Raw genomic sequence first — 25,351 nt, 5'->3', positions numbered from 1 at the left:
GTTTGTGAATAATCACATTGACTAGCATCCATGGAAGAGGCAGGATGAGAATTCTTCCGCACGCCTCCGTGAAGCTCAGTCTGTTTAGAATTGTCATGCCTGTTTCTGTGTCTGCAAAGACCAGTTTGCACACCTGTACTTGACAGTGCTTAGCCATGGGGCTGTCGGCTAATCAAAAGTTGGCCTGTGAGCACAAAGAAGAGGCTTCATTTAGGCAGTAATTTTTCAGGAAAGCTCTCAAAGGGTAGGTTGGATAGTTTATCTCTCATGGTGTAAAGTAGGTGTAGAAAGAAAGGAATGAGTTATATCCAGCCTGTTGAGCTTTCCCAGTGTTCTCTGATTACTATTTCTGAGAACACTGGGAAAGCTATGGTAGCTTTAAGGTAGGTAACAAGTTAAGGTAGGTAACAAGTAAAGATAGAAAGAGGGGGAAATGGCAACTTTAAAAAGCATTAGAGAGTATCTTTTACTTTGTATATACCATGTGTCAACCTGCTTCTTGTGGACCCAAATGAGGCAGCATGGCAAGAGCCAGGCACAGAATATAAGTCCTGGCCTTGCCCTTACCAACCGAGTGAACTTGGGCAAGATGTTGGCCTGGATGTGCCTCAGTTTCCTTATCTGTCAAATGGGGGTGATGACAGTATTACCTGCCTCAAAGGGTTTTGGTGAGAATTAAATGAGTTAATATGAGTACAGTGCTTGGCATCATAGGATGCACTACATAAGTGTTCTTCATTATTATTCATAGTTATTATTCTTTTTGTTTTTATTTCATTGTCATATAGTGAATTCAGAGGTGCCAGACTGCTTCCCCATCACTCTTGTGTCCTTACATAAAAAATGGTTTGGAACCCCAGTTTTAGTCACAAGGAATCATGCCCTTACCCTATAGTCATTGGTTTGCAATGATGTTCCCAAAACTAAAACTTTAGCAATGTTAAATGGGAAAATGGAATGCCCAGAAGCTGGAATACCTCTCATCACAAGTATAGCTCCCGTGAAGCTTATACAGAACAGTCCTATTTAAAGTGAGGGGCATGTGTGATGTGCAGTCAATTCAAAAGACCACAACTGGGTCCTTTCATTCTGAGTATCTTTGAACAGAGAGCCCCTGGGTGGAGGGGATGGTTTGAGGTACTTCCCAAGAAGCCTGACTTGATCTTGCACCAGCCATTTTCTTGTCCTCTGGGGGCCAACTCAGGTCTTCCGCAGTCACAGTGGGGTTTCCTCTCACCGCTTTCAGGGGGTCACCCAAGATGAAAAGCAACAGGAGCTCTCCAAGGGCAAATAAGAATTCTGCTTCGTTTCACTCTGAATGGTTAGATTTTTGCTTTGCAATGTAGCATAACCTTACTCAGACTCTTAGAATGAACACATTTGCAAGATTACTTAATCTACCCCCTCCTTGAAAGTTTAGCTGAAGGTGACTTACTCAAGGTCAAACAACATTCACTCATACATCTTTTTTTTTTTTTAAACGAAGTCTCACTCTGTCACCCAGGCACGATCTCGGCTCACGGCAAACTCTGCCTCCCAGGTTCAAGCAATTCTCCTGCCTCAGCCTCTCAAGTAGCTGGAATTACAGGCACGCACCATCATACCCGGCTAATTTTTGTATTTTTAGTAGAGACGGGTTTTCACCATGTTGGCCAGGCTGGTCTCGAACTCCTGACCTCAGGTGATCTGCCTGCCTTGGCCTCCCAAAGTGCTGGGATTACAGGTGTAAGCCACCACACCCGGCCATCAAACACATATTTACAGAGCGCTGCTATGTGGTCTTCAGTGTTCATACTGGTGGCAGTGCAGGACCAGAATCTAGTCTGTTTCCAAACCATTTTATTCTTTTCCCCAAGCCCTGTTGCCTCTCTTGCCTACTCCTCTCTCCCAGTGACACATTGCATTGCAGCTATAGGATACTAATTCTCAGATGTGGATATCACTTGAGTCCATATAATGGGAAATGTGATGTATATAAAAGATGGACCAGGGCCAAGGTTTGTTTCTCATTTTTTGGCTTATATTCTTCTTTATGAATTTTCCTCATCCCAAAAGGAGGACTTAAGGTGGCTTAAAGAGATTAATACAGCAATTAAAAGTAAAATAAACAAGAAGACAACGTAGAAGGGAATATAAAGTAGAAAGGAGAAAGAAGATGCAGGCAGGAGCGGGGTCAGTGCACAGAATGCCTGCACAACGTGGCATCCAGCGCTGTTGCCTGGGGTGGTCACCAATCTGCTCTTAGGCCTGACACTCAAGAAAAGAGACAGATGTGAAGTGGTTGAGATTCATGTTGTCCATCAGATAAGAGTATACCAGTTACTCAGGCAAGCTTTCTGAGATCGCACCAAAAACTATAAACTTGCCTAGTAAGTAGTGCAATGAATAATGTCTGAGGTAATATTCCTGGCATAAATGCAGTGGTTAGCTTTATTCAGCTATTTTGAAGACATCATAAAATGCAATTTCATGGCACTGCAGTTCATCAAAGTCACTTCTATGAGAACTAGAACACCCTGGTGTAGATGCGTACTTTTCTGCTTATCTAAAGTAATCTAAGAAGAGCACTTAAAGAAAAAAAAAGGAAAGACTGACTCCACAGCCCTTGTGAGGAATATGCATGAGGATTATTTCTTAAAACTAGACCTCTAATAACAATTCAGAATTTAAGGGTTGAGGTGATATTCTCTGCAAGGAATTTAAACAGCAAAAATTCTACATAGCCAATTTGGGATAAATGTATTACCTTTGAGGGCCTCCTGAATAACAGGGACAAAATTGCTATTCCCTCATTAAAATTAACTAACAAATTCACATGCTTGAAAGTGCAGCCACACAGCCTCCACCTAGAGGTAGCGTGAGGGGAGCGTTCATAGGGAGGATCAAAACTGCCTCCAGTAGATCCCCAGATCCAGCAATCCCACCACTGGTACATAGCCAGAGGAAGGGAAGTCTGTGTGTTCAAGAGATAGCTGTGGCCGGGTGCGGTGGCTCATGCCTGTAATCCCAGCACTTTGGGAAGCCAAGGAAGGTGGATCATGAGGTCAGGAGATCCAGACCATCTTGGCTAACACGGTGAAACCCCATCTCTACTGAAAATACAAAAAATTAGCCAGGCGTGGTGGCGGGTGCCTGTAGTCCCAGCTACTCGGAAGGCTGAGGCAGGAGAATGGCATGAACCCAGGAGGCGGAGCTTGCAGTGAGCCGAGATTGCACCACTGCACTCCAGCCTGGGTGACAGAGCGAGACTCCATCTCAAAAAAAAAAAAAAAAAAAAAAAAAAGCTGTGCTCCTTTGTTTATTGCAGCACTATTCACAGTAGACAAGATATGGAATGCACCCGAGTGTCCATCAGTGGATGCGTAAATAAAGAAAATGTGGTACTTATATAAAATGAAGTACTATTCATCCATAAAAAAGTGAGATTCTGTTGTTTGCAGCAACGTAGGTGAACCTGGAGGACATTATATTAAGTGAACGATGCCAGGCACAGAAGCACAAATACCATATGATCTCACTCACTGGTGGAATCTAAGATGTCACTCTTATAGAAGGAAAGAGTAGAATAGTGGTTACCAGAGGATTGGCAGGGGGCAGTGGTGACAGACTGGTCAATGGGTGCAAAGCTGTAGACAAGAGGAATAAGTGCTGGTGTTCTATTGCATAAGAGGATGGCTGAAATTCACAATGTATTACATATTTCAAAATAGCTATAAAAGGTTTTTGAATACTCTCATCACAAAGAAATGATAAGCGTTTAAGATGGTAGATATGCTAATTACACTGACTTGATCATTACATAATTTATATATGTATCTAAACATCACATTGTACCCCATAAATATGTCCAATTATTACATGTCAATCATAAATATTTAAGAACTTTTAAATATTTCATGCCTTTCTCTAATGTTTAAAATAAGAAATTTAAAATATTTTAAAATAAAAATAAAAAGGAATTGTCCTAAAAAGAAATCATCCTTGGTGAACATCAACAGAAGACAAAAGGGACATGAAGTCCCTGATTATCTGCTCCATAGAGTAAGGTAACAATTGTTAGGGCCTGGAAAACTTTAACAGTAGATTCTATCCATCATCTCCCCACCGGAAAAAAAATTAAGAAACTTTTAAGAAGCCACTGAATGTCCAATTTTAAGGAATATATCTTTTGGCAATGCCTACAAGAAGACATGGATGAAAATATACTTCTAGGCAGTTCAATATAGGTGGAGAATCTGCCAACAGTTTTAGAGTAGTTGGTTTAAGCCATTCTTTTCTGATAGCAGGACCACTATCTTCATTATGTATAATCTGAATAAGATCTAGGAATGCTATTTGATTCTCCCCTTTCCCTTTTTTTCCAGTTTAGACTCTTATTCCCTTATTTTATTTTTCATGCCTTTCTCTAAGATGGCAAACAGGTACATGCCAGTGCCAACTGTAGGTGACTCTTCTTAGAAGAACATTCTCCAGTTCTGTCTGTGTTCAATATAAAAGAATGTTCCTGCCAATAAGAGCTACTTAAGGAGGGCATTAAAGAGTAAAGGTCTGGTACAAAGCTCTGCAGGGCTTTCCTCTCTTCTATTACTTATCCAGTTTGCAGTATTCAACACAACAAATATCATTGGTGGCTGGCCTGATACGGAAACAATGCGAGATAAAAACAGGTGGAACAGAGATCTTGCCCACAAACAGCTCTCAATCTAGATTGCAAAGTTGGTAAGATATATTCAAATAACCATACTATGGTTCCATACCTTTATGGAAAGGGGGCCATACCATCAGTATTGATAGGAGGGAAAATTCTACAAAGAAATTTAAGAGGATACTATGTTGTCTTTTCCCTCAAGTTTCTTACTCTGTTCAGCTCAACAAACTCTTAGGTGCACCTGCCAGGTGCCAGGCCCCCGTGTGAGGGGTTGGGGTACAGCAGAAATCAAGCACTGGCCTTGTCCTCAGAGAGCTGCTTCTAGCAAGAGTCATCAAAGCTTTGTAAAGGTGTCTGCCTGAGGCCAGGAACTTGGTCTTGCATTGATATGTTTTTTTATATCCCCTCCCTCATACAGCTCCATGCACAGGAGGAGAGAAAGCAAATATCTTTTCAAGAATGGCATTAACATTGAGACACAGCAGCTGGAAATTGGCAGGGTGCCCTCAGAAGGTTGGGAAAGTGATTTCTTTTTCCAACCTCACCACAGGAACCAAAGCCCTGGCAGATGCCTCCATGTGTTAGCGGCAGCTGATCCGAGTGAGATCGTTATTAATTATTAGTTACTTTTGAGTGTCTTTCTCAGAAACTACAGAGTACTGGGGAAGCCCAGACGCTCTTGAGTTGCAATCAATACTGTATACACCTTGCACAGGGACCTGAGTGCCATGTAATTATAAAACAGTATTGATTCCTGGCAAAGGGGTTCAAAATGTACAAATCCTTCACATGAAAATCAGCTAACTCTTCAAAGGGCTTGATTATTTTCCTTTCCTTAAGAAAGAGACGGATGGTTGGAGTAAGAAATTTGAAATGTTAGCTAAATTAGGGCTATTTCCTGCCAGGATCCAGATCTGTACACATAATTATTTTATTCTCTGTGCTGGCACTGATTCACTTTGGTTGAGTATTGGAAATGTCTCTGTTTTGGGTCTGTAATCCAAATTATTCAGTCGGTGCCTATGCTGATGTTTTCTACTCGCATCTTCCTGTATTATTTTTCTATAAAACAAATACTCACATGTCTGGGACTTGCCTCATGCTGGTACCCACCCCACTCCTGCTTTTCCTGCTCTTCTCTATCCCATCGTCCACTGTGCCCCTTGGCGGGGGACTTCACCTGCGCTCCTACAACCTATCGTCACCAAATTCTGCCTATTTTATTTTGGCCTAATTCTAATTTCTGTTTCTTAATTGGTGTCCACTGAAGTCCTATTAGAATGACCAGCAACCTGTATAGTTGTTAGTCTTTATTCCTCTTGGCTGTGTCGCCATCCTCAGCAGTGATTATAAACATGGACTCTCATCCCGCCTTTGCTGAAATCATCAATGCCCTATCATTTTATGCCTAGATCCACAGAATGGCCTTGCACTGCTTTTCAGCTTCTAGTCTTGCTGCTTTCCATGGCTGATGGGGAGGCCTTTTGAAAATGCAAGTCTGATCAAGTCATTTGGCTGCATGAAGTCCTCCAATAGCTCTCCCTCGCCTGCAATCAAAGATGGAAAAATCATTGTTGATCTGGAAGTGACAGAAACTGAGTCTTAAGAGATACAGCTTATCTCCCAAGACCCAGAGGTTATTGGAAGACAGCAGGTCCAGAGGATTGCTGTAGGAGCTCCATCGGGAAGGCTTCCACATGGGCTTCTCTGGCATTCTGAATATCTGTGGTTGGTTTAGCTGGGGCTGAGACACAGAACTTGTGTACAAAACTATCTCCCTGGTTGTGTAGGGCTAACTTCTCAGTGCGAGACAGTCACAATTTATTCTACTCTGGGTACCTCATGTTTCCTAAGCCATGCAGTGAAGTCTTGTTGAGAATGTGACAAGGGAATGGGCCCCCTGGTATGTCTCCTCTGAACTTCGTATATGAGGAAAAAGAAATCCCAAAGCCAATAAAGGATCTGACACAAAGGGTCAGCCGCCTCTCTCAAAAGGCGCACTAATGCCATGATGTATGGGAAAAGACTTGGTAATATGTGACAATCCTGTGCATTGCAGGATGTTTGGCATCACTAGCCTCTCATGGTAAATGCCAGTCATGCTCCTCAGTCATCAGAACCAGCAAAAATCCTCCTCACATGCCCTTAGACAGTTGCAAATGCTCCAGGGAGGGGTAATGGCACTGCTCCTACTTGAGAACCACTGGCTTCTGTAACTGCTGGGCCGAGTTCTAACTTCTAAAATGTTCTCCTTTCCTGAGAGTATAATGAAGAGCCAGATGCTTTGTGATCTTTCTATCACTCCTCTGGCTTCTTGGTCTTCTGTAATGATTGAGCTCAGATGCTGGAGTCACATTGTCTGGCTTTGAAATCAAGCTCTGCCACTTACTGGGTGTGACCTTGAACAATTACTTAATCTCTCCATACCTCAGTTTTCTCAGATAAAATGGAGATAATAATGACATCTACTTATTTTTGTGAAGATGAAATAAAGCATGTAAGCTGCTTATCACACTGTCCACTGTTGGAGGCATGGTAATTGTATGAGGTGATGACGATGACTGATGACGACAATGATGATTATGATGGCTCCCAAGCATAAGGGTCTTATTCGAGCAAGAACTTGAAATTGACACTTAATAATGAATACTCCAGAAAACACAGACAGGCAGCATGATATATGAGAAAAGGCAGCAGACTAGGTGGGAGTCAGTAAATCCTATTGCACCTTCTGCCATCAATTCTGTATGGCTTTGAATATGTCACTTCACCTCTCTGATTTTTACATACTCTATGAAATTTTTGTGTTACGTGGTGTTAAAAAGATTGAATGACTTAAGCATTGTGAAGTAATTTCATAAACAACTTGATGATATGTAATAAATAACCTGTTTTGCATTGGCGTTTTCTACCCCTGACTTGAAAACCCTCACCAGCCGTGGGGAGAACATACTTAACAGGAACTTCTTGGTGAGAGTCCACTTACATGGTAAATGGCAGTGTATTATGCATGACACTGAATCTCTCTCTCACCCCTTGCCTGCCAGTGTCTCCAACAACCCAGGAGAGAAGAGCCTTGGAGCATTTAGGCATCTCTCATTACAAGTTCATGTCTGGGGTTCAACAGCTTTTCCTGCTGGCTCCCTGACACCCCCCACCGGGGCCTGTTGCCTTCATGGTTGTCTGCTTGTTGCCCCACAGCAACAAAGGCGAGAGAAGGAGCTGCGGAAGCAGCAGGAGAGGGAGCAGCGCCGGCATTATGAGGAGCAGATGCGCCGGGAGGAGGAGAGGAGGCGTGCGGAGCATGAACAGGTACAGCTGGGACCAGGAGCCCCACTGATGGCCCCCCGGGAACCCCAGCACCAGCTATCTCTGGGGTGTGGGTCACCTTTTCTGAGGAATGCTCAGTTTACATGGGTTTTTACTCTTCCTCAAGCAATTATGCTCACCTATTCAAGAAGTCAAATGCACAGCCTTGGCAATGCCCACCTATTCAGCCTTTCTTTCTACCCAGACAGACTTCCCTGACATACCCAGATCTTCCGATTCTCCCAACCCTCGGTATCTGATTTGAAGATAGCACTGAAGCATGAAAAATCAGCCAAGTCCCACTCTTTCACTGCTTCAGAAGAACTTTTCTACTCATGCTATCTCTGGTCTTTATGACTTTGAGTCATTGATGCAGGCCCCTCTCTCTTTGCTAGAATCACATTCTGACAGCACAGTGAAACTCTGCAGGATGGTTCCATTACAAAGACAGTGCATGATGGTATTCAACAATTGTCTTATTCCTGCTGCTTGCATAGGAGCCTCTGAACTTTATAGCATTGTTAATTCCAGGTAGTCCATAAAGAGAGGAACCTGTAATGAAAAGCTTTAACATGTAGCTGGGCTTGTTAAAACCAAGTAGTAGCAGTAAATTGCTGAGACGTCTCAGTCAGCTGTTGCAGGTAGAGGGGCTTGTGCTTTTTCATTATGTTGAAATGCATTTGCTTCCATGTGACATACTCTTCCTGCTTTGTAAGGAGGTATTTGGGTATTTTTCCCCTCCTTCCTTCTACACTTTACTTAGCGGCTCTTGTCGCCTTTGAAATTACTGGTTCATTTCTCTCTTTCTTTCTGTTCCTCTGAATTCTCTGCTGCCTACCTCTCCAGGAATACATCAGGCGACAGTTAGAGGAGGAGCAGAGACAGTTAGAGATCTTGCAGCAGCAGCTACTGCATGAACAAGCTCTACTTCTGGTAATGGGAAAGCCAAGAGCCAGCTGACCTGCTCTGTGTTCATCTTGCAAGTGTTTGTGTGTGTGCGTGTGTGTGTGTGTGTGTGTGTGTTTGTGTGTGTCCTTCTAACGTGCCAGTCCAGAAGAGGGGATCTTCCAAGCCTCAGGGACCTCAAAAACCTCATAGAAACTTAATACATTTTCTGATTGATTTTGCTGAGTCCTAATACATTTAATACAGTTGTTATGCATTCTTTATTAACTCCATTTATTTGTAAAACTTGAGTATGAATCCAGCCTTATTATAAGTACAAACTTTTGAGACCCACTGTGTTTATTGCAGAGTAATTTTTAAAGCCATTTGCAACATGCTGGAATACAATCACAGCAAAATGCACCTCTCCCATAAGAACCCATCAGCTCTACGGTCATATTTCATTTGCAGACTATTAGCTTTACCCTTATGATGGGAACATTTTGTGTCCCTTGCTCATGCAGCTTCCACTTGAAGTACAGTACTTTCTTATTATTACAGCCCTGCTCTCCAGATGGGCTTTTTAGTGTATTTTTTAAAACTGAACTTTTTATTTAATGGCATTCTGATATTTTTTAGCCTGTACATAAGCTTGCTAATGGCCTTTGTAGGTCCAAGTTTTATTAAATGAAAGATGATTTAGGCACTATCTTTGGCTGCTTATGTAGTTTGTACTTAATTGTACATGTTTGAGTGGTTTAATTACTAGATCAGGAAGTGGGTGACTTTTTCTAGGGGTTGTATGCTGACCATTTAAATGTCCTCATTATTGCCATTTTGTCACTTGTAATTCATCAGGGACAAGTCATTTTGTAATTGATGGGGTTCGGTAGGGATTGCCATTTTAAAGCAATAGCATTTTCATTAAATGACACATTCTTGTGTAGATACTAACATAAGGCAGTAGCTTATTTCTGTGGCACATCCTGACATCCTTCTGTCATTCTATTAGTATTAAGATCCTTTGTTATTTAGCATTATTTTGCCTCCATTGCATGCTTAACTGGTACTGGCCGATGATTTCTATGTGATAATTGGCCTTTTCTTTGCTCCTCTTTCCTGATCTGGACAGGAATATAAGCGCAAACAACTGGAAGAACAGAGACAAGCAGAAAGACTGCAGAGGCAGCTAAAGCAAGAAAGAGACTACTTAGTTTCCCTTCAGCATCAGCGGCAGGAGCAGAGGCCTGTGGAGAAGAAGCCACTGTACCATTACAAAGAAGGAATGAGTCCTAGTGAGAAGCCAGCATGGGCCAAGGAGGTAAGTAAGCAAGTGTAGCCTCACCCTGTTGGCCAGGCTTTTGACTCTAATGAGTTTGTCTGGTAGAAGTGGAGACTTAACCCAGTGCTGCAAAGTTGGAAAACAATTCATCATAAGACACATGCTTTGCTTTTGGAAGAACTGTAACATTATTTCTGTAGAGAAATGGCAAGATACCTTCCTTCATTTGTGAGTTTTGTTTTGTTTTGTTTTTTTGTATATCTTTGTGGTTGCAATGGACTTTTATAGGAAATAACAGAAGATAGAAAAAACCTTTTTTCTGATACTCATCCAATTGAATTTGTGGCATGGAGGATTTTTAGTGACCTTTTTGTTGAATAATGTGATTAAGGATTTATAGAAATCTAGGAAGAATCAGTTCCTGCCCACGCCTGGACCCTGTTACTGATCATTAATATTGTCGCTAACATAACTTTGTTCACTGTGATACTACCAGCAGATGCACAGCTGACCTCAGACTTGTGGTGGTGGTATATTCACTTTTAGGATCAGAGGTCATTAGTGTTTCTTCTACACATACTTCCTTCATTTGCTTAACTACTAGACTAAGAAAGGATTTTCAGGAACTTAGCGCTATGTTGAGCTATTTTAATAAAAACTGCTTGGATGGGAGGGAAAAAAGGGTGATAGCCAGACAGGTAGAGCAAACAAACAAAATAACTCCAACCAAATCAGCAACCTTTCCAGGGAGTCACTGTGTGAGGTCATGTGCGTAACATGCTGGTTTTTAGTTCAATCATTATTTCTAGCATCTAGTGATTTCCTTTATTTTATGGTGATCATAGCTAGTCATTTAAAAGGATGTTTTGGGGTTATTTTGTATTTTTATCTAGAATCTTTAGATATTGATAGCTCACGCTTTTTTCAAGTTATCTAGAATACAATATTACTAGAACCAGATTTCTTACATAAGATCCTATTTCTATGAAAATAATTCTTTGTATTTGTCTAACCTATCTGACATATGTACAGAAAATGCTTGACATAATGTTGTCCTAATGTTATTGATAGTGGTTTATGGGAGCAGAAAGTAAAAAAAAAAAATCGATTTTTAAAAACTTTTTTGTACTTTTACATATTGTTTAAATCCTTTAGAGTGATCATGTATTTTTTTGGTGAAAATAACTTTTTTCTTCTAAAACTTAAACTAAGTGTGTGGAAAAATTGTTTTGATTTGTGATGAAGAATTTTTTATCACTTTCCCTTATATCTGTAAACATGATCCATATTTACCTATGTCTCTAACATCTGCCTCTTTCTCTTAGATCAGTAATTCAATTTTGTGATCCTACTCCCAGGTACAGCATCAACCCCTTAATAATCCACCTGTTCTTCCAGCTAAGCAAAATCACTGTGCTGCTAAACAGCAGCTGACATGCTTCTTGGCTGGCAGAGATGCACCACCTTCCTCTACTGCTAAACCATTTCCTAGCCATGCCAAGTTGAAATCCTCAGCTAAGCCAGACCCATAGCTCCTGACCATGGCAGGTGTTCAGACAACTGAAAAACTAGCCTCTACAAAGCTAATGTCAGTAGCACCTGCAGGAATTAATGATTCCAGATCAAGACTCCTGTTTGAGCATCACACATGGAAGAAAGATGGACCAGCTTGTCCTATTAGACTTGGTTTGGAAGAACAACTGAAGCCTCAGGAAGTCTCGAGGACCATAGTAAGATCTCCAAGGTGATCTCGCTCCCAAGGATGTAGCCCAACTCGAGAGTTAGGATCTAAGGTCATTTGTGTGTCTTCTCCCAACATCTCCAAAGTGACAAGCCCCGAGTTGTCCATTACTGCAATTCAGGAGGGCCTTAGAGATTCATGTAGACCTTGGGGCAGGGAAGAGCATGAACTCATGTATCTTTACAAGTGCTTCTACTCTTCTAAGAAATGCTTCATCGCTAAGCGACCTCTCCTTGATGCATGACCACTTGGCTTTCAGTGTTTCCAGCCCCAACCATGAATTTAGGAGAGGGACACCTACAGATCCCATTGGAAAAGATGATTTTGTGCAAACCATTCCGGAATTTCTTCTTTCCCCTAGACAGTTCCCTCACGCACAAATGTACCAGAAGAGGGGGAAAAGCATGGAACAGTTTTCACCTCCTTCATTCAGCCTCTACCCAGCACCTTGTGATTTGAACTTGTCTACCTTGACTTCATTGTTTTCCAGTTGCTATTTGTCCTCATCACTAAATTTACTGGCTTGTCCTCTCTATTCAGAACTAGTTCTTAGCTCCCAAGCTTTCAGGAGACATGGCATTCCTGGGGGCAGATCTTTGCAGATGTCATCAAGGCACTTTTCTAGACCTCTTAATTCCCTCATGCTTCCTGGTCAGGCTCCTAGCAGTAAAAGAAACACAGCATTTGAGCGTGCAAACAACATGCCTGAGTCATCAAGCGCTCCTGATGTGAGGTTTCCCAGTCACCATAAATCTGGGCCATCTCTGGTGGGTGACATCTTCCAAGGTCCCTGGCTTCCTGGCATCTGGTGTGCTTCCTTTGGGCTTCATGCATTTCCACAAATATATGGGAACATTCTTGGGAGATTTCATATTTAGTCCTCTGCTCCTGGGTGTGGTTAACATAATCCAGCTTCCAACTAACCATTGTCTGTTCGTGAAACAGTTCCCAAGTCTTAAGAGTGGGTGATCATATTTTAGAAGAAAGATGAAACATTTAGTTGATAGAAGGAGAGTGACAGTGCTAAATTTAGGACGGGAGCAATCGACGTATAAATAAGAACCAATAATTGTCAGCCTTGGTTTGAGTCATCATTTTTAACACCCACTTCTTAAAACAGGAATAAAAATGAGTGCGAGGATCTTTATATTCTTGATCTTTTAATGCTTCTCATCAGCAATGTATGAACTTTTTATGTAAAGCATTATTTACAAATGTCTTTTCTCGTATTAGGGAGGCAGGGGCTCAAAGTGACCAAGTAGTAATATATGTTTCAAAACTTTAGATATGAACATAGCTTATCAGTATCTTAACTATCAAGTTATAAGAAAACCTGGGTTAAACCCTCTAGAGGTAAAATAAAAGGATGCCATTTTCTTTTTTTCAAATGCACCCTCTGTGCCCATGCCACTGTCTCCTGTTGTGTAGGGTCTGGACTATTTATCACCTAGCTGTCTTCCACCTATTGCAACCTCTTCTGTAATCTGTTCCAGCATTTGTTTTCTAACTCAGCTCTATGCCTTCTCATCAAGTTTTTTTTTTTCTTCTTCTTTGCTTACTTTTCCATCTACTTCTCCTCTTCCTCATTCCAAATCAATAGTCCTTCATCAGCAACGTAATGCTCTTATACTGCTTTGTTCTCTCTGTTCTTGTTTCTTCATTTTGTAAAACACAAGTGATCACTGCATTTCTCAGTACCTTTCTGATTAATTTGTTGGATATTGTAGAGCAAATGAAAATGCTCAATCATTTGCAAATCTTGATGAGCTCTTCCCTCCCTCCTTTTACTGAATATTCTTTCTGTCCTGGATGTCACATTGGCCTTGATTATCAGATTTTAGCCAGAAAAGAACATTAATGTCACTGCATTAAAAAGACAGCTTGGAGCTGGGCGTGGTGGTTCACGTCTAAAATCCCAGCACTTTGGGAGGCAAAAGCAGGAGGATCTCTGGAACCTAGGAGTAGAGACCAGCCTGGGCAACACAGTGAAACCTTGTCTCTACAGATAATAATAAAAATTAGCTGGGCATGGTGGTACATGCCTGTGGTCCCAGCTACACCAAAGGCTGAGGGTGGGACTTGAGCCTGGGAGGTCGAGACTGCAGTGAGTCAGGATTGCACCACTGCACTCCAGCCTGGGCAACAGAGTGAGACCCTGTTTCAAATAAATACATAAATAAATAGGTTGGGGGCATTCTCACTGCTTTCAAATTATCTGCCATTTCTTAGTTGGGATGGATGTCAGGTATGTGCTGTGACAATATCAGTATGATGTTCTGTTGAACATTGGCAGAATTTGAAGGTCTTCTTCCTCACTTTTTGGATGATGGAGATTCCTTTTCTTTCTTCTGCTCCTTAAATGGCATGTGATTTTCTGGGCCTGGCAATAACTGTGTGGGCTCCCCTTCCCTTTCCATCCCACATACTTAAAAAAAAAATTGTACCAAAGCTCAGCAGTGAAAGAATGCTTTGTTTACATGAGTATTGCATGAGATTGTATTTAATTTTTTTAACACTCCATTATGTTCTCTTTCTGTGATATATGCCAGTCCTGGAGTGTTTGTTTGTTTGGAAACAACAATCTGATAAGGGCCAAAGGATTTCCATTAGCTCACTGGACTTTGAAATCACTGTATATAAAAACTCCTCCATCCGGATTTCTCTGCTCTATACCTAAGCGGTTTCTTTTTCCTTTTATATTAGTTAGTTTATATATAAAGTTCCCAAACTAGCATTTAGAGAGTTAATATCTTTCCTCCATTTCTGTGTATCTCTCTTATGATTAAATGTAGGAGAGACCTGGAAGGAAATAGTAAGGAGTATGTTTGAGTTCAAGTTCTTCCACTTCCTGCCTGCCTGACCTAGGGTGTGTCTCCTGCCTTCCTGAGATGCAGCTTCCTCATCTGCACATCTGCCTCACAATTGGGAAGCTCATGGGCAATAATGAATATGCACATGCCATTTAAAGTTACATACTACACAAATACAAATGAAATACGGTATTCAACATATTCCTATTTTGTTTCCAAGACTGTTGTAGCTCCCAAGGAACAAGTGTCTGTCTCTTGTTTTGGTCTGGATTTCATATGACCAATTCACTTGCCTCTCCTATCTCTTCACCCACCTCTCCCAGGTGATAGATAAGCACTTCTTTATTTCCTGTATCAAATTTCTAAGATTTTGCTTCATTACTTTTAAGTTATGTGCTCCATTCACACAGTCTATACCTTTTTCTGGAATATTGGTAAGAAGTTGATCTGGGAAAATAGTCCAGGCCCTTAGAGTCAGACAAGATTGCATCTTAAGCATTCCTTATGAATGAGAGTCTCCCCTGTGCTCAGAGGTGACCCAGAACAGGGGCGTCCTCAGACTTGCTCAGTAACCATCTGCCCATGTGGTTTTGCCCAACTATATTACTCAGCTCTTGATGTGACTAGTGAGTGCAGGTGCAAAGTATCTAAGGAGCACTTAAAAGTTACTTACTGGCTTCTTTCTCTTTCTCCAGCATTGCCAATAAACACAAAAACGAAACTGTTTTGTCTAGTTGGGGGAAAAAAGAGAATACCCATATGATTGTGTTGAATTCACCATGTACTAATTCTTAAGTAAAGCCTTCTGAGACCTTCCTAAACCCCATGGACTCTACATATTATAAAATATTATTAGAATGTGCCCATATGACATAGTAAATATATATTTGCTGTCAACAGTTTTAAAATTACTTCTATAAATTTGTTTTGAAATTCTCAGTAGATGTTATTCATTATTGTAAAGTGAGACACTGTAACCTACAAATTGTTTTAAAATATAGAAAACAATTTGACAATTGACATTGATACAGTGTTTCTCTTTATGTTTTAACTTTTTAAAAAATTTATTTTGAAATTGTTTTGGAAATCCTGAAATTAACAAATGTATTTTTAAGTTGTCTATATTTGTATAGCCTTTATATATACCAGACGCCATAGACATTACTCCTATGCTATGCAGTGGATAACACAGGCCTGTCTAGAGCAGAATTTTATTTCTGAGACCACAGTTATTTTTTTTCTCTATATATAATGCTATAGTAAATAGTATAGCATTTTTGCGGATGCGATCCAAACTTCTCCAAAGTTATTTTAGTTTTCATGTTGAAACGATTTTTTAATAAGAAAAAAATACTTTTATAGTGAAGTTGATCAGTCTGTGCTAACCTTCTCTGTATTTCTGATAATTTCTTCTACTGTGAAATCATTTGTAACAGGTATCTCTTGTTGTTATGGTCTAGCACCTTGACACTCCATAGCTGATGGCATCGGAACACTTTCTTAGTGGTGCTCCTGGCATTTTATGTCTTCTTGGAAGCAGGCAGTTGGAGCAGAAACTTGGCTCCTAGACTTTTTTGAACATCCTCAGGCATTGAAACATATCTTGTTGTTCCACTTTTTAATCACATGTATGTTTCTTCTAGATGGGAGAGGGGTTGGAGGGAGACTTTCTTTGTCTCACATATTTATCTCCTGTTCAGTTAGTAGACATAAGTTGTGATAAACCAGGGAACAGGACTTTGTCTAGTATGAAAATAATGAAAAGGGCCTGGCCTAGATACCCTATCCAGCTTTCTCTCTGTCCATCTGAAGGTGTTATTAGGAGAAGTGCCACTTCCAATGTTTGATTTGATCCTTTGCTCTAATTCTTAAGGTGATCCTGCAGTGTAAAGACAGTTGGGTGGCATTATTTTCCTAAAGACTTTAGGACTAGGTTTTCTTGAGACAAAGTACGGAATGAGATGCCTCCTTGTTAAACCCTTTTCTTAGATTTTCAATTTTCTTTGGACGAACTTCAACCCAGGAAATTTCAGTACATTGGAGCTTTCCTGAAATAATTTTCAAAGTATAACAATTACTTATGCCATATAGTTTTAGAATGGTACCAACTGAAATATACTAATGATAGAATTTAGTATGTAAACTGATAGAAAGCATAAGAAATTTTTACTAGAAGTACATTAGCAACATCTATACATGACTAATCAAATCCATTAATTGCCTGTGAAAACCAGTACCCGAGTTTCTGCCCTGTTCATTTCTAATGAGAGCTTTAGGGCCCCATGTGGCCTGTGATCCTATTAGCAGTGGGGATGCTTAGACTGGAGCCTTGTTGCTGACACTTCCCAGAAGAATTCTTTATCTCAAAAATGGTTTCTTTGCTCAAGATAGAGTCTTTGGGGGCGAACTTTTCTACTATTGTTTTTAATGTGCTGTCCCTTAATGTACATTTAAAGCTATCAGTGTATTTTAGAGCCAAAAATAATAATTACAAGTATTCCTCACTCTGCATATATTTGGTTCCTGAATTTTGGGTGACAAGTGGTTTGGATAGTGGGAATTCAGACACTTGAAGGATGCTTATGTATGACTTATCTATTAATGATCTACCTTGAAAATAAGAAAATGGATAATATTTGACCAATTCCAGTGGTCTAGAAATATTAACCTTCTTTCAAAAAGTCTGGCATTTGGAAAAGTGATATATTGCATGCCTTGATCTCAGTTTATCTATCACTGTCTTTGTGGGACTTTTTCTTCTTTGTGGTCTTATCTCAAAGCTGGCTTTGTTCTTTTGCTCAATGCAATAGCCAAATAATTATTGCTGATGTAATACTTAGCACACATGCACACACAAAGTACACACGTTCTGGTTTATATTCCTAGCTTTTTGCAGCAAATCTTATTTGGTGTGTGGTAAGCTTCTGGGACACGGGATTTCAAAACCAAAGCCAATTGTATGTACCCTGCACAGCCATGGTGGGGGAAGAGATGTTCAAATTACTCCTCGGTAGAGGCAGGAGGGCTCTTTTTCATTCTGTAGCTTATCTTATTGTGTTAAAATATGTGAGGTTAGTATGAGTTTAAAAACAGACTTACTTTGTATATTTGATTGAGTCTGCCTCTAGAAAGATTCAAAATGGGATAGGGAGGATGGGGGAAAATAGCTCTTTCAAGTTTTTATTTCAAATCAGGCAGTAAAATGAATAAAGACTTTTAGCTGCTACATAAAAAATATGCAAACAGACATGAATATTGAGCACCTGCACGTGGGTTCTTAAAATGCTCAGTGAGTCAGCAGAAGAGAATTAAGGGCTCACTGTAAAGGCCATCAGTGTGGGGAGAATGGTTGCATTGTCCTGGTGGCTTTGGGAAGAACAACAGTCAAATTGGTCCTGAAGAAATAAAGGGCAGGACACAGTAGATCTGGAAGAAAAGTCATAGGCTTCTTGAAGTTGTCTAAGATCTTAAGCCGTATCTTAGAGGGCGCACCTTGTTTATCTAAGTTTCTCTTTAAAATTGCCCTCCAAGGCAGTCTTTCTGCTGTAAATATGTACTAAAGGTAATGAAGACCTGTTTAAAAAGGGCATTCACTGGCTCTGTGAGCATTTCCTGTGAAGCTGTTGGGATCTGTTATCTGCTTTGGGCTGAAAGAGACCCTGGAAGAAAGGGAATGACAAGGAAATGAAATAGCCTGAGAGAAGACAGGATTAGAGGGGAAGAGAAAAGGAGGAGAAGCAAGAACGAACACCACATGTGTAGAAACAGGGAGGAAGAAAGGGGAGAGCAAGACAGTGGAGTCCAATCTGGGCATGAAAGAATGAGATGGGGCAGTGTATTTGAGGAAGCAGGAAAGACAACTGGAAAGAAAGACCCCTAAAGAGAGAAAAAGAAAGTGATACAGGAAGTCTATTTGAAACAGGCCACGCTCATTAAGCAGGCAGCCTGAAACGCCCACTTGCCTATCAGTAGGACATGTGAAGAAATGGAGGGTGCATGCCTCAGCTTCATCCTCTTGTTCTTCCTCTCATGTTCCATGAGTCAACCCAAAGCAATTTTCTATGTTCCCCAAGCCATCTAAATGCATGCTACCATTCCCTTTGATTGTCTAGAGTGCAAACTGTCTTCCTCACTGACCCCATGGCATTGTGACCAATCAGTAAGATAATATCACAATCAATACAAGATAAACTCTTAGCAGGTCACAAATCCCCTGCTAACCGAGTAACACTAGATAATGGGTAATGGAAGAGTGGTGGCTTGGGTATTCTATTTTGTTGTTGCTGTTGCTAGTGTTTGCTCTTTGCAAATTCTTGATGCAGCACAGAAATAGAGTTTTGGCTTCTTAAAATCAGTTGATCAGAGGATTCAATTGGCTGTGCAGGTGACTACAGAAAATCCTTGCTAGAAGGTGAATCTACTTCTGTACATTAAGGCTTTTTTTTTTTTTTTTTTTTTGGTTTGTAGGTAGAAGAACGGTCAAGGCTCAACCGGCAAAGTTCCCCTGCCATGCCTCACAAGGTTGCCAACAGGATATCTGACCCCAACCTGCCCCCAAGGTCGGAGTCCTTCAGCATTAGTGGAGTTCAGCCTGCTCGAACACCCCCCATGCTCAGACCAGTCGATCCCCAGGTACAGTCTGCCTCCATTCCATCAGGCATTCCAGTAAGGTGCACAAGAAAACCTATTAAAAGCCTAGGGAATTGTAACATGGATTCAGGCACAGGATCAAATTATGACCCTTAATATAGAATTTATAGTAAAATAGGTGGCCTCACTGATTTTGAAGAGTAGAAGAAGAGGTGAGAAAGAGAAAAGCATCACCCTTAAACTTGAGTCAACCACAAACTCACTTCTATGTAAATTGGCCTCTCTGGGGACCCATAGGAGTTCCTGCAAGGTGAGAACAAGCATTCTTTTAGCTACAATTGCCAAAACTAGAATTCATAGAAACCTCTGAGGTGTGTGTATGTGTATACATTATGTATTTTTTGTTTTCTTGGGACTTTGGCATGAGCCTGAAACTGAAAAACTTAAATAGACTTGGTTAAGTAAAATTACGTCTTCTAAGCCAGTGGTTCTCAAAGTGTAATCCACTGGACCAGCAGCATCAACCATCACCCAGGAGTTTGATAGAAATGCAGATTATTGGGCCCACTTCAGACCAACTGATCAGCAACTCTGGGGGTGGGGGAGGCCTGGCAGTCTGTGATTTAACAAGCCCTCTAAGTGAGTCTAATGTACTTTAGAGTTTGAGAACAACTATTTAAAGCTATAGGGTAAAGTAAAAAAGATTACTCCACTTTTAGGAAAGGAGGGGGTTTCTGGAAGTTCTATAGGACTTTTAAGTTACATATGCTAAAAATGAAATACGAAGTGAAATAGATTAAGGAATTCCACAAAAAATAATGTAGTTTCTTCTGCCAAATGTCTTAAATTTCTTCCAGGCATCCACCTGTGTTAAGACTTCCACGAAATATTTTAAGGTCACCTTTGAAATATGTAATGCTGTTTGAACTGGAGTTTAAAAGAGTAGTGATAAAATCAAGTATTCTTTGTATTTTAAGTTTGCCTTTAGTAAATAAAGCCCAAGATTTTTCAGCACCAGCCAGCTTGGCATATCTTCCTCTTGGCTGTTTTTAATTTGTATATAATTCTTTCATGCCTAACCCTCAAAAAGATACATTTTTTTACAGGAATTTCTGTTTTAATGTACAAATATCCTCTTTTAAAACCCCTAACGTTGACCTTGGAAGGTACTTTGGCCTTTAAAAGGGGAGAAGAGAGGGAAAATGTCTCGATGAGAACAACCAGAGCGTGAAAATGTAGATATTTTGTGACAGTTAATTCACTTAAGCATTCTTCAGGTGCTTCAATTTGGGGGTTGTGTGGTGTGGTTTTTTTTATTTTTAATTTTTTTGGCTCTTTTAAAGTGGGTTTGTGTTTTATACTAGATATTTTTTTAAACGGGCTTTGTTTTAATATTATTATTTATTTAATGATATTTAACATTAATATAAATCCAGTAGGTTCTATTCTGGTTGAAGCTGAACGTTCAGCTAAACTGGGCTTTGAAGATTTCCTCTGAACTGTCATTAATAACATTCCAGCACTTAAATTTCAAGCCAAAGAGGATTTGACAGGTCCTTGCACAAAACAGATATTAAACTAATGTTTGTCGAATTAACAGTTTAATTTAGAAGGCACTCTAGATTTTTTTCCCAACCAGGATTTATGGGACACCTTCCCCGTGCCAGGCACAGAGCTAGCCTAGGGGATATGATGACGAGCATGATAGACATAGCTCCTGTCTCCAGGGAGCTCACCTTCATGAAGTAATAGGAGACACGCTTAGATAAGCACTATGAGGTGTGAGCAGTGCTATGGCAAAGTGGTGCCCTGCACTCTGGATTTTAATGATTTGTCTTTAAGAGCCACAACTTCGCTGAAAGACTGCCTGTCTTCCCTGTGTGAACAATATCACCACATGCCCAGTTGGCCCAGTTGAGATACTTAACTCAAAAAGTTACATCCTGGTGTCAAGAGATAATATGACAGCATAGATGGTAAGAGCCAGCACAGGAGAAAGTAGAATATCACAGAGGTTAGGTTTATGAGCTATGGGTGTAGAATACCTGGTCCAGTCCATGCCCCAGCAGGTGTTATCTGTGCAATCTAGGGTATTGCTAAACCTCTCTACACCTTACATTGCCCCGGTGTAAAATGAGGGAAATGACTGTATCCACCTCAGGATGGACTCAGTGAGTTCATAACAAGTAAGATATTTACAGCAGTTTTTGTTTGAGAGAGCAACACCCTCTAATGTAAAAGTTAGGGGTTTTAAAGGAGGAAGTTCATAATATTAGCAGAGAAGTGCTTATAAAATATATTGCATTGCTGGTCAATAAATATTCACTAAATATACAGTAGTTATTGTTATTATTTCACACATTCCACTGACTTAGCATTCCCAAGTAAATCATTTAACTTTGTGCCAGCCCTACATATCGTTCCAATGGAAAATTTTGAAGAGCTGTTAAAAAACATGCTATATATAGTTGTGATAGACTCTCTATAGTCCAATTTTTGTGCCCTTGAACTTTTTTTTTCCTTTAGCTGACTGAGGTACTGGCTGATCTGCTTTTTCTTCTAATAGTGCTGTTTTCATGTTGTTTTGATGCTTAGATCCCACATCTGGTAGCTGTAAAATCCCAGGGACCTGCCTTGACTGCCTCCCAGTCAGTGCACGAGCAGCCCACAAAGGGCCTCTCTGGGTTTCAGGAGGCTCTGAACGTGACCTCCCACCGCGTGGAGATGCCACGCCAGAACTCAGATCCCACCTCTGAAAACCCTCCTCTCCCCACTCGCATTGAAAAGTTTGACCGAAGCTCTTGGTTACGACAGGAAGAAGACATTCCACCAAAGGTAGTATTTACTGGGGTGTTTTTTTTAATCACCAGCATCACTGATGATTATTATTACCACTATTCCAGGCCTTTCGTAGTAGTGGAGAATGTGATCATGCTAAAGCACTTCCCCTTCTCATGTTTGTTTTGGTCCCTCCTCATTCCCTGGCTAACACTTGGATTGCCACTTACCATGTCTGACCCTTATTTCCCCAGCAAGAAAACTGAAGTCAGGTAGATTGAAGCACAGATCCTACGTCCAAAGTTAGAACTCTCCACACCAAGTATTCCAAACTGTTATTTTGCTGTCCATATTAACAAATAAAGTAATGGATATTTCATTGATGACTGAATCTACATCAAGACAATTGAAAACTTCCAGATAAAAGGTAGAAAATTCATGTATTCCTATTTTTAACAACACAAAAGTGAAGCCAGATTTCAGGGGTTCAGAAGATAGTATTTTTCTTAGGATATTTTAGTTGGCCCATTTTAAGGAAAGCTCTTTCTAGGCCAAGTCATAATTTATTTCCATCTTTAATTAACTACTGAGGAAAAACCTTAGGGTAAAATGACCAGCCATTCCACTGGACAGAACAGCCCTGAGTTTGGGTTCTTTTGTTTTCCTATACCAACTCATTACTCGTGCCAAGAAATGTTCTAGAATGTGGCTGTGTGCATCTAGCTACAAACAACCTGCAAGTATTTCAAAATACTAGAGACATTTTTTTGCATCAGATTCTTCCTGTCTCAGGAATCCCCCTTTACCTGAGCTTAGCATAAAGGCTGTGACAAGTAGAATGTTCCACAATTTGCAGAAAATGCCACTGTTAATTCCAGAAGAAAAAGAAGCTTTTACTCAATGAATTACAAATACATTTCCTCATCTTCCTCTTAAAAGGATATTATAACAAGAGTCCCATTATTTTGAAAACAAAATCAGCTGACAATTTTTTGAGATTCTTTGTGGAAGCAGAAATGCCGTCAGAAAAAAAAAGGGGGGTGCATAGGGAGCAAAAGTCAATATGAAAAATAAAGTGGGCAGAGGAGCAGACACAATAGATGGAAAAAATTGAATTTATTGGTCTACTCTCTAAAAATATGCAGGCATACATGCATGAACCTGGAAGAAAATTTTAGATGAATTCAAAAACTTAAGTTTTAAGAATTTGTTAGGCTCTTTTGTCTCTACAACTATGTACATTTATGGTAAGGAAAAGAATAGTAATAGTAATATTTAATTTGAACAGGTAGTAGCATTGATTTGGTCATTCTGCTTTACTTCACTGACTCATCTTTATGTTAAAATGAATAATAAAAATTAAATTTTCAAAACAAAGGATGACACTTTACACTGAAAGTAATTTTCTATACTAGGATTCATAATATGATTCTTTTAAATAATGGACTCCTTTGGTACACTTAAAATATTTAATTTCAGTTTAAAATGTCCGTTTTATAAATTGGGACATACTTCAATTCTACCTTAGGTTTCTGCCAGATAAGATAATAATACATTTTCCTCAAGTCTTATTGGTACTTACACAGCCTTTTTGAAGATCCTTCCAGTATTTTCAGTATTAATTCTGCTTTGTATTATGTTCTATTATGTTCACTAATTGACCAAAACACAGTGCTTTTGGTTTTTGGTTTTAGTACGTAATTGCAAATCAATTGGAAAGTAGAAACATTCAGGAACTATTGTGGTAGGTTCTCTGAGCTCACCAACATATGACTTATGTCCTAAGCTCTATCCTGATATTCTAGTTTCTCACCAGATTTCATGATTTCCTTATCTGTTTATTGTGATGTAAGCTAAAAGTGGAACTTCCTTCATCTGGGTGACTCTCAGCTGATGCAACTTCCAATGAGTTAATGATACACTAAAGAAATTCCTGGTATTTACCACTTTTGCCCAACCAAGAGAGGTCAATTATTTTTAGCTCAGTATATCAAAATTATTAGCTTTACCCATCTTTAAATTTAAGACTGAGGATGACCCTCTTTAATGGTTCCCGAATTTGCTCATTGTTTTTTGCCAGTAAACCTTTGTTTGATTTTGTTTAGGGAGTTTAATATTTCTTTGAGGAATGAATGAAAGATAGTTCTTTACTGTTTCAGATAGTTTCTGTGGCTTCTGGCAAATCATTGGAAAGGAGGATTTTCTGACAATAGGCTATGGAAGCTACTTTATGGAAAATATTTCTGAATTCTGGTTTCTTCCAGGTGCCTCAAAGAACAACTTCTATATCCCCAGCATTAGCCAGAAAGAATTCTCCTGGGAATGGTAGTGCTCTGGGACCCAGACTAGGATCTCAACCCATCAGAGCAAGGTAAGAAAGGAAGGTGGTTATGGTAAAAGAAAAAACTCCTACCCACCATTGTCATTATTGCTTTCCTAGAAATGCCTGTGTTCTTTTTTCACTTCAGAGGCATGTTGACTTTCCATGTGTACTATAAATGTTGATGGTCCAGAACACATGCCTTTTATTTCTTCAGTAGCTTTCCAGAGAAATCAGTGTTCAATGAAGGGCTCATGAATAAATTAATTAATGGGGCAACCCAGAAACCAATCAGATGTATCTTAGCGGACAGTTTTTAAAATCTGAGAGTAAAATTTGCAAATATGAATCTGGTTGCAATGCCCTAAAGCATTACTTCAGAGACCAGTTTAGAGTCAGCAGAACAAAATGACCTGTTATGGCCCATTTTGAGGTGACTTCTAGCATCAGGTCAAGAAACATGCCCTGGGAACCATTGAGACATTACAAAGCAATTACCACGGAAATAGTGACCATCTTCAGAGCTTCTCTAGCTTGGCAGTTATAGAAGAACTAGCTCTTATGAGGAAATTGCCTCTTTGGCATTACAAAGGTCACTGAAATGCAGTTATGCTTCCACTCTTGCTCTGTGTTCTCCTTCCAGAATTTCCTATCAATAATGTACATTCCTGCAGTCAGGAAGTTGCATCCACCTCCACTGGTTGGTGTAGAGGTCTCACGAAGCTGGAAAGTAAACAGTATCTTTACAGTGTCTGAACAGATTTTTTGTGGTAACAGATGCTGTTTGCTGTTATAGTTCATCAAGCTTCCCTCAGATTTTTCATGATGAATACATCACTTTTTAGGATCAACTGAAATAGCAAATGGCCTCTGCTAAGGCTATAAAAAGGATGTGATTGGGCAGGCTGTTTTCTTCTTCATTGTGTTCATAATAAAAGGACCCTCCTTTGCTAGTAAGAGAGAATGACTGGAAATGAAGCTTTTGATG

General features: G+C 40.0%; 1 protein-coding gene across 4 annotated transcripts in view; it reads left to right on the top strand.

The window, feature by feature from the left end:
- Positions 1-25,351, top strand: part of TNIK (TRAF2 and NCK interacting kinase) — a 405,268-nt gene that overhangs the window by 311,772 nt on the left and 68,145 nt on the right. For all 4 annotated transcript variants that reach the window (XM_003256453.3, XM_030822825.1, XM_030822828.1 and 1 more), the window contains 6 exons: positions 7,850-7,960; positions 8,804-8,890; positions 9,975-10,163; positions 19,143-19,307; positions 21,861-22,100; positions 24,308-24,414. In XM_003256453.3, the coding sequence (XP_003256501.1) occupies positions 7,850-7,960; positions 8,804-8,890; positions 9,975-10,163; positions 19,143-19,307; positions 21,861-22,100; positions 24,308-24,414 (899 nt within the window). The remainder of the gene's footprint in view (positions 1-7,849; positions 7,961-8,803; positions 8,891-9,974; positions 10,164-19,142; positions 19,308-21,860; positions 22,101-24,307; positions 24,415-25,351) is intronic.

The sequence above is a fragment of the Nomascus leucogenys genome, chromosome 11 (assembly GCF_006542625.1).
Source record: "Nomascus leucogenys isolate Asia chromosome 11, Asia_NLE_v1, whole genome shotgun sequence".
Classification (NCBI taxonomy): domain Eukaryota; kingdom Metazoa; phylum Chordata; class Mammalia; order Primates; family Hylobatidae; genus Nomascus; species Nomascus leucogenys.
Note: the sequence above shows the minus strand (reverse complement) of the source record. Positions and strands in the feature narration are given on the sequence as shown.